This window comes from Elephantulus edwardii, unplaced genomic scaffold (genome assembly GCF_000299155.1).
Source record: "Elephantulus edwardii isolate Elephantulus edwardi_28Jun2011 unplaced genomic scaffold, EleEdw1.0 scaffold00076, whole genome shotgun sequence".
Classification (NCBI taxonomy): Eukaryota; Metazoa; Chordata; class Mammalia; order Macroscelidea; family Macroscelididae; genus Elephantulus; species Elephantulus edwardii.
This window is the reverse complement of record NW_006399826.1, coordinates 15,227,185-15,235,728: the sequence shown is the minus strand read 5'-3', so window position 1 is coordinate 15,235,728 and position 8,544 is coordinate 15,227,185. Positions and strand designations below refer to the sequence as shown.

The following is an 8,544-nucleotide window of genomic DNA, read 5'->3' as shown; positions in this document are numbered from 1 at the left end:
AGGAGAGGAAGGCCCTATATGAGGTGGATTGATTCAGTGACTGGGATAATTGGGATGGGAGTGTCAGAGACAGTGCGATTGGCACAGGACAGAGCAGCGTTTAGGTCTGTTGTACATAGGGTCACTATGAGTCGCAAGCGACTCGACGGCACATAACAACAACATATACTGCAGGATCTCATTAGTCTCCTGCAGTGTACCGTTTATCCTTGTCTTGGTAGGTTTTTTTCATCCCAGTGAAGAAAAAAATTTCTTTGCTGTTAGCATAGCTTCTTTATTTTGATGCTGCTTTTTTTGTTAAAACACAAAGCACACATTCCAGATTCTAGGTATTGTGCTATTCTTTGAAGGATTTCTTTCTGTTGAATTCTTTGGGCTAAAATAAGCAGATTTATAGTATTTCTGAGTGGCGTTAGTGTTACTCTACATGTAGCATTCTGAATGTCTATGTTGCGGAAGTGAGTATAGAAATATGCTGCAGGTTGTAGGGAATTTGCCTTAGTAGTGTCTATCAATGCTTCCTAAGTAAAGGTTTTTAAGTACAAGTTCAAAAGATTAGCCATATGATGAGATGAAAAAATAGAAATATCTTTTAGTTCATAATCCTTAAAATTAAACCAAGAGTAGAAAGTAGAGTATGCTTACTTTATAGGAATAGCTTAATTGTATTTGTTTCTTGCCTGATTTACATTTAACTTAAGGCATTTTTTTTAACTCCGTTAGACTCATAATGATAAATATTTATCTTTTTAAAGTTATGTAATCTTGTGTATTTTACTTGAAAATATCATTTTACTGTTTTAGTCACAAAACTGTACTTTGTGTTGTTTGCGGAGATGGGTTTTTTAAATGGAATTGTGCTCTCTTTAATAGGCACTGCTGAGGTGTCCTCTATTCTTGAAGAGCGAATTCTTGGAGCTGATACTTCTGTTGACCTTGAAGAGACTGGGCGTGTCTTGAGTATTGGTGATGGTATTGCCAGAGTACATGGGCTGAGGAATGTTCAAGCAGAGGAAATGGTAGAATTTTCTTCAGGCTTAAAGGTAAATTTTGAAAATGATGAGACTTTAAGTTATCTTGGATTATTGCGTTTTTTTCAGTTATTCTTTTAGTAATTCATAGGTGTGTCATATTTTAAACATTAAATCTTGATTTTCTTTAACTGTTGTCATAATTAGATATTATGGAAAGATTAAATATGTGTATTTTTGGTTATCCAAATTTACTACTCTTACAGACTGGTTTACACATAAATTATAACCACTTGCTCCAGAATGCAAAATTGAGTATAACTATCCAAATTCTAATAAGTACAGATCTATTTTTTAGATTTTAAGATTGTCTTGTATATAACCATCCGATAATTTTAGTTAATTTCTGCTGGAAAGTTGAAAGTTAGCAAAAGTAGGCATATTATTACTATTATTGAAAGACTTCATGATACAGTTATCATAAACTCAATGATTTTTTTTTTACTTTAAAACCCTATTTCTTTGCTTTCATGTTGAATTTAGTCTTCAGTGATTTGAGAAAAGTTGTAGAAACCATGGAATCTGTCAGAAAGACATGGATCTGGGTGGACTATCACCAAGTACACAGTTGGGGGAAAGGATAGTTCTGTCCATTTGCTAGTTACAATGTGAAAAAAACCAACCGAACCCAAACTTGATAGAGCAGCAGTTTGATGTGGAAGACTCATTGTAGAGGTTGAAGTTTTATCAGTCATTACCTGTAAGGCCCAGACCAAAACTTTGAACTTCTTTCATCTTCATTGTGTACTTTGAAAGGAGAAACTGAAATAGGTGAACTCCTTTTCTTTTAGAATTTGAGATCCAGAAGTCTAATCTCACGCTGTCCAGTAGAACTTTGTGCAGTGGTGGAAATGTTCAAATGGCCACATGTTAGAATTGTCCTACAATGAGTGGAACAGGCTAGGACTGGAGTTTCTGCACTTGACTGCTAAACTGTGATACTTCTGTTTGCTGTATTTAGCAGAACTTGGTGACTTGCCAAAGTCTATTCCTGTAATTTTTTCACCTTCTACTGACTTAATGAAGACAGGATTTGATTGGATAATTTTGTAGATGGTTTATGGAGCCTCTCACAGATAAATAGATGTAAATAAATTCTGTCTTTTCTCCTAACCCCCATTGGGGCTTATTTAGGGAGGTTACTAGTTAAGGTTCACATCTTAAGACAGCACCTTTCGTGTGCTTGCAGGCCATTTGACCTTCAGCCAGAGTCAGTGTTGTTAGGGAGCTCTGATGGCCTAGTGGCAAGAAATTGCAGAAATTGCGCTGTAATCCCAAATGAGCGCTGTTTGAATCCACCAGATGCTTCGCTGGAGATGAAGGAGCAGTCTCCTCCTGTGCCATTCTAATCTAATTTGAGGGTACACAGAAAAAAGTCACACAGCTCTTTTAGTGTTGCCAGTTTATGGTATCTCCCTTTAGACACCAAGGTGAGCCTTCAGCTCTGACTCAGTGGGACAGCAGTCCCTTTAGCTCTGTCTCATGTCAGTGTCCATTTCTCTGCTGTTGCTCTGGTCACAGTCTGACCCTTGGAAAAATCTCTGGTCCAAATGGACTCGTGCTTAATTCTCAGATTCTTGCTAGTAGCCAGATTTCTTCCTATCTTGAAATTTCTATTTCATCTTGATCATTTTACTTCATGCACCAAATAAATGCATAATTGAGACCATTCAGTTACAAAGCTAGTCACAATAAAGGTTTGGGGGAGTGTGAGGGGAAGAGGCAGTATTTTTATACCACACAGTGTTTGCCCTCAGAGAAGGGTGCCACTCAACACTTCACTGATTTGTCTTGTGCAGGGTATGTCTCTGAACTTGGAACCTGACAATGTTGGTGTTGTCGTGTTTGGAAATGACAAACTAATTAAGGAAGGAGATATTGTGAAGAGGACAGGGGCCATTGTGGACGTCCCAGTTGGTGAGGAACTGCTGGGTCGTGTAGTGGATGCCCTTGGTAATGCCATTGATGGAAAGGTAGGTGTAGAGATACTTTGATGTGGTTGTAACTTTAGTAAGCATCCAAGCTCCCAGTCTGAGGAGTCCTTTCCCTTTTTCCCATGCCTTTTTTTCTTTTTTTTTATAAAAACAGGGTCCAATTGGTTCTAAGACTCGTAGGCGAGTTGGGTTGAAAGCCCCTGGAATCATTCCTCGAATCTCTGTACGTGAACCAATGCAAACTGGCATTAAGGCTGTGGATAGTTTGGTGCCAATTGGTCGTGGTCAGCGTGAGCTGATTATCGGTGACCGACAGACTGGGTAAGTATCAGTACCTTGTTACAAGTTCTAGCGAAGACTTTATGTATATGAAGATTGCTTTCAGGCTTGGAATTGTAAATACTTTGGATGTGATACGAAGTAAAATATGTTTTAAGGATTAAAACCAGTTGCCATTGGATCAGGAGGGAGCTCTAGAGGCCTAGGCCGAGAGCAGTGCACTGGTAACCAGCCAGAAGACCATGTGACAGGTGCTTTGAATCCACCAACAGCTCCGTAGGAGAAAGATGGGCCAGCTCCTTCCATTAAGATTTTCAGTTTCGGAAATCTGATGAAGGATTTCTTTGAGTAAGAACTCGATGACAGAGTTTGAGGATTTGAGCCATTAAGTCAGTTTGGCCTCATCCGTCAGAGTAGAACTGACTACTCCATAGTATGTACTACATACCTAGTGTGTAGTGTTTTCGTGATGCTCTTTTAGCTTGCCAGGGTTTTGTCCCAAGGTAGGTTTGAACCTACAAACTTTGGTTAACAATTAACTTTTCGTACAGTTAATCCCTTTGTGAGGAGTTAAGAACCAGCACGCTGGCCACTGAGTTGATTCCAACTCATAGCATTCCTGTACAACAGGCTAGAGTTGTCCCATAGGGTTTCTAAAGCTGTGAATCTTTCAGAACCAGACTGCCACATCATCTTCCTGTAGTCAGTGATAGATTTGAATGAACTACTCACCTTTTGGTTAGCTGTCAGGTACTTTAACCTTAACTACCAACAGGGCTTCTAGATCATCAGTAGTAGTAAAACCTTGACTGGGAACCATTTTGTGGTACATTACTACCTTTTGTGTTCACCATCTCCTTTTAAAGCAAAACCTCAATTGCTATTGACACAATCATCAATCAGAAACGCTTCAATGATGGGACTGATGAAAAGAAGAAGCTGTACTGTATCTATGTTGCTATTGGTCAGAAGCGGTCCACTGTTGCCCAGTTGGTGAAGAGACTCACAGATGCAGGTGATTCCCTTTACCATAGTCCTTAATTCTGTTGCTGCTAATCTTAGAATGGCTTCTGCTTAATGGAAGCTGATTGTAATTACTTCCTAATGAATGGAAGTGTCTATTAATACAAAGAAAAAAGTACAATAGTAAGGTTAGTGGGGGTCCCGTCCCCCCCAATTTCTTTAAAGTTAAAGCTTTGTGACTGGTTAATTCTTTACAGTAAAAAAGCTTTCTGGTATTTAGGTAATACTCGTTTTATCGTCCTCAAATTTAAAATCCGTGTTAATAACCTTGCCACATTTTAAACTTCTTTTCTCCTCAGACGCCATGAAGTATACCATTGTGGTTTCAGCCACTGCTTCCGATGCTGCCCCTTTGCAGTACCTGGCTCCTTATTCCGGTTGTTCTATGGGGGAATATTTCAGAGATAACGGCAAGCACGCACTGATCATCTATGACGACTTATCCAAACAGGTCAAAAGACTTGCATTTTCAGAATTTTGCTTGTGTATTTGCACTAAGTGGAAAGTGTGTAATAGATCACCTTCATGTCCCCTTCTGTGTCTAGGCTGTGGCTTACCGGCAGATGTCGCTGTTGCTCCGCCGACCCCCTGGTCGCGAAGCCTATCCTGGTGATGTGTTCTACCTGCACTCCCGTCTGCTGGAGAGAGCAGCCAAGATGAACGATTCTTTCGGTGGTGGCTCCTTGACTGCTTTACCGGTCATTGAAACACAGGCTGGTGATGTGTCTGCTTATATTCCAACAAATGTCATCTCTATTACTGATGGACAGGTATTACTCTAATCATGAAATGTGAAAAAGAGCTCCTTTTTTGCTTTTATTTGTTTTTGGTGAAAGTTTACATCACAAATTTTTGTTGTTTTGTACTGCTGAGTCAGAACCAACTCAACAGCTAACTAATTCTCCACTAGATTTTCAGAGGCTGTAAATCATACAGGCAGAGATTGTCCTGTGACATCACAAATTAGTTTTCCCAGTTAACAATTTTGAACATAATTGTTTAGTGACATTACATTTTCCACAGTGTGTCAACATTCTTCCATTTTGGATATTCAGTTTCCATGAATATGATTTCCGTGTGCATCCCTCCTTAGCCTTTCATCTTTGATCTAGAGTAATTTTTGACCGTACAGTCTTATTCTGGCACGTTATAGAAAAGGAAAATAATAGAGGTAAAAGAGTAGGAGAATCAGATAGCTGGCAGGTCAGCTGAACCCGAAACTCCTCCCATAATTGACTTTTAAAAATAGTGTAATGATGGACAAGGTCCAATGGTGATTAATTTTATAAAACAGTAAAAAAGTAATAGTGGCACAAAATTCATATGTCCTGTTTACTTAATGCTCTATTAGGTTAGCAGAAAGTGGTTTCAGTTCAAAGACTATCAGGCTGAGAGTCTAGTCTCCACTGACCCAATGAGTCTGCTTTTCCCTCACCCAATCTAGCCACATCCATGTGCTGTGTCCTTGATTGGAATATTCACTGGTGCTTCTTTCTCTTCCGGAGACGCTGTGTAGAGGCATTCAAAATGGTCCAGCGTCTGACCTACCGTCGTAGGCTGTCCTACAACACAGCCTCTAACAAAACTAGGCTGTCCCGAACCCCTGGTAACAGAATTGTTTACCTTTATATCAAGAAGGTTGGAAAGGCACCAAAATCTGCATGTGGTGTGTGCCCAGGCCGACTAAGAGGGGTCCGAGCTGTGAGACCTGAAGTCCTCATGAGGTTGTCAAAAACAAAAAAGCATGTCAGCAGAGCTTATGGTGGTTCCATGTGTGCTAAGTGTGTCCGTGACAGGATCAAGCGTGCTTTCCTTATTGAGGAGCAGAAAATTGTTGTGAAAGTACTGAAGGCACAAGCACAAAGTCAGAAAGCTAAATAAAAAATGGTGCATGTTTAATAAATTCATAAATTTGTTCTATTAAAAAAAAAAAGAATATTCACTGGTAACTGAGCACCATCTTTTGTCTCAGGAGAGATGAGACACTTACGTTTTGTGTAGAAACCAGTTTCCTTTTGGAGTGCTTGACTTTATTTCCTCCTCTGGATGATTTCAAACTGATAGAAAAATCAAGGAAGAGATAGTATAGTAAAACTTAACATCCCACACAATTATCAGTTCATTGTGGAATGTATTTGGCTTTTGGTTTATTTATATCCACAATAGTTAGTTATACTCTAACCTTAACCCAAGATAGTTGTGTTCCCCCCCCCCCCCAAGATAGTTTTGGAAAAAAGCTTAGAGATCTTATCACTTCATGTGTATCTCTTTTAGTATGGTGGTTACCTTTTTCTTTTTTGGGGTTACTTTTTTCTTATCCTACGTACATCTCTTGAGGAAGATTTGGGAGACTCGTTACAACAGCATTTAGCATTCTTTCAGAATTTTTGTGCTTTGAGTTCTTTACAGTGACTTAAATCTGAAAATGGTTGCTTTTCCCCATCACCTCCTGCTGTTTTCTCCACATTGTAGATCTTCTTGGAAACCGAATTGTTCTACAAAGGTATCCGCCCTGCAATTAACGTTGGCTTGTCTGTGTCCCGTGTCGGGTCTGCTGCGCAGACCAGGGCCATGAAGCAGGTAATAACACATGCATTAGACAGCGATTGTTTGTGTCCTTCTTTGTTAGTCATTTAGCTAAGTACCGACACTTTCTGTCTCAGGTGGCGGGCACCATGAAGCTGGAATTGGCGCAGTATCGTGAGGTTGCAGCTTTTGCCCAGTTCGGTTCTGACCTTGACGCTGCCACTCAGCAGCTCCTGAGTCGTGGTGTGCGTCTGACAGAGTTACTGAAGCAAGGACAGTATTGTGAGTTGTACTTACCTTCATTTGGCCTTGTTCTTCCTGTGTGTTAAGGCTTAGAAATACCATATACTATCTCCAGGCCATAGTCCAAGCTGTTAATCTTCTATCAAGAAGACTGCCTTTCGGATACAATTGGTGCCTGTGTTACTTAATTGTAGTCCTTATCGCCATTTGAATGTAAAGACTATGAACTTAAGAACTAGGAAAAATGGCATAAGATATAGATTTAACACCTTTTCAGCATTAGAACCTAACTTACTTTTCCACTTCCTGCTGTATGATTGAGGAATTTGGCAGAATGGAAAAAATACCAATGTCTTTACTGTGTTGTAAAAGTTCAGCAAATTATTTATACCCCAAATGACAGAAACATTGCCAGGTTATAAATGATGTTTATAGAATATGATCAAAGATGATCCTTTTGGATACAGAGACACACTGTATCCTGGGTGGTAAGAGGGAGAAGATGAGAGGTGAGGTTAGGGACCTGCCTGCTAGTAGTGTCTCTCACTTGGTTAAAGTCACACTTCCTTTTCTGTGTTGAGTCTTTGACATTCTTTTGTTTTCAGCTCCCATGGCCATTGAAGAACAAGTGGCTGTAATCTACGCTGGAGTAAGAGGGTATCTTGATAAACTCGAGCCCAGCAAGATCACAAAGTTCGAGAATGCTTTCTTGTCTCACGTCATCAGCCAGCACCAGGCCCTGTTGGGCAACATCAGGTATGAACACAGTTGATGTCCTTTTTTTCTTTTTACTTTTTTATGTACTCTATGTCTTGTTAAAATTCTTTTGGACACTGTATATTATTTGGGCTCTTTTTTTAGTTGAGGTAGTTGAAGTTTTTTTTTCCAGATCAGAACTAATAATCTGCTTTCATTTCTATGTAGGGCTGATGGGAAGATCTCAGAACAGTCAGATGCAAAGCTGAAAGAGATTGTAACAAACTTCTTGGCTGGATTTGAAGCTTAAACTCCTGTGGATTCGTATCCGATAACAGTTTTGTTTTGTCATTGTTTATTCTAGTAATCGCTTTCATTTGTAAAAGGATTACTCGTGTTCCTGATGTACAGAAATCACATTAAAAATAAAAGTCTCATGTGGTTGGGTGGTTTTCTTTAGTTTGTTTGACTCTTTAATGTGAGTTTGAGGAATGGGTAAATACTGGTACAATGAGCAGAATAGCTAATTCAAGCTGAGCCCTTTGCAGTGTACAGTTATATATAGAGTTAGCTATATGTTTTAATTTTTCTGTTGATCTGTCGAGTTATTGTTAGTTTGATCCCATGCAGATAACTTTTTAAAGAGCACATTTTTTTTTTTTTTTTTACGGAGGTTTTGGATTTCCATTCATTCATTGCCGCAATTTTCTCCCTGCCCACCCCTCCCCACCAGCTCGCTTCCCCCTCCGAAGAGAGGAAAAATTCCTTCATTAGTATACAATTCCCACGTCTCTTCCCTCCACCCCCCACCC

The 8,544-nt window shown here is 39.6% G+C and overlaps 2 protein-coding genes across 2 annotated transcripts in view; both read left to right on the top strand.

Moving 5' to 3' along the window:
- ATP5A1 (ATP synthase, H+ transporting, mitochondrial F1 complex, alpha subunit 1, cardiac muscle) overlaps nucleotides 1–8,170 on the top strand; it is a 10,172-nt gene extending 2,002 nt beyond the window's left edge. Inside the window, exons 2-11 of the mRNA XM_006889219.1 lie at nucleotides 874–1,043; nucleotides 2,831–3,004; nucleotides 3,120–3,286; nucleotides 4,111–4,259; nucleotides 4,567–4,718; nucleotides 4,813–5,037; nucleotides 6,740–6,847; nucleotides 6,931–7,075; nucleotides 7,642–7,792; nucleotides 7,961–8,170. Of these exons, the coding sequence (XP_006889281.1) occupies nucleotides 1,017–1,043; nucleotides 2,831–3,004; nucleotides 3,120–3,286; nucleotides 4,111–4,259; nucleotides 4,567–4,718; nucleotides 4,813–5,037; nucleotides 6,740–6,847; nucleotides 6,931–7,075; nucleotides 7,642–7,792; nucleotides 7,961–8,042 (1,380 nt within the window). The 5' untranslated portion in view covers nucleotides 874–1,016 and the 3' untranslated portion in view covers nucleotides 8,043–8,170. The remainder of the gene's footprint in view (nucleotides 1–873; nucleotides 1,044–2,830; nucleotides 3,005–3,119; nucleotides 3,287–4,110; nucleotides 4,260–4,566; nucleotides 4,719–4,812; nucleotides 5,038–6,739; nucleotides 6,848–6,930; nucleotides 7,076–7,641; nucleotides 7,793–7,960) is intronic.
- LOC102856604 (60S ribosomal protein L34-like) lies at nucleotides 5,762–6,152 on the top strand. The gene has a single exon (XM_006889218.1). It carries the CDS (start codon nucleotides 5,795–5,797, stop codon nucleotides 6,146–6,148), a length of 354 nt encoding a protein of 117 aa, XP_006889280.1. The 5' UTR covers nucleotides 5,762–5,794; the 3' UTR covers nucleotides 6,149–6,152.
- Nucleotides 8,171–8,544: the final 374 nt, after the last annotated feature.

What these genes read in the sequence shown, in the direction of transcription:
- LOC102856604 (XM_006889218.1), top strand. Translation starts at nt 5,795, where the DNA reads ATGGTCCAGCGTCTGACCTACCGTCGTAGGCTGTCCTACAACACAGCC.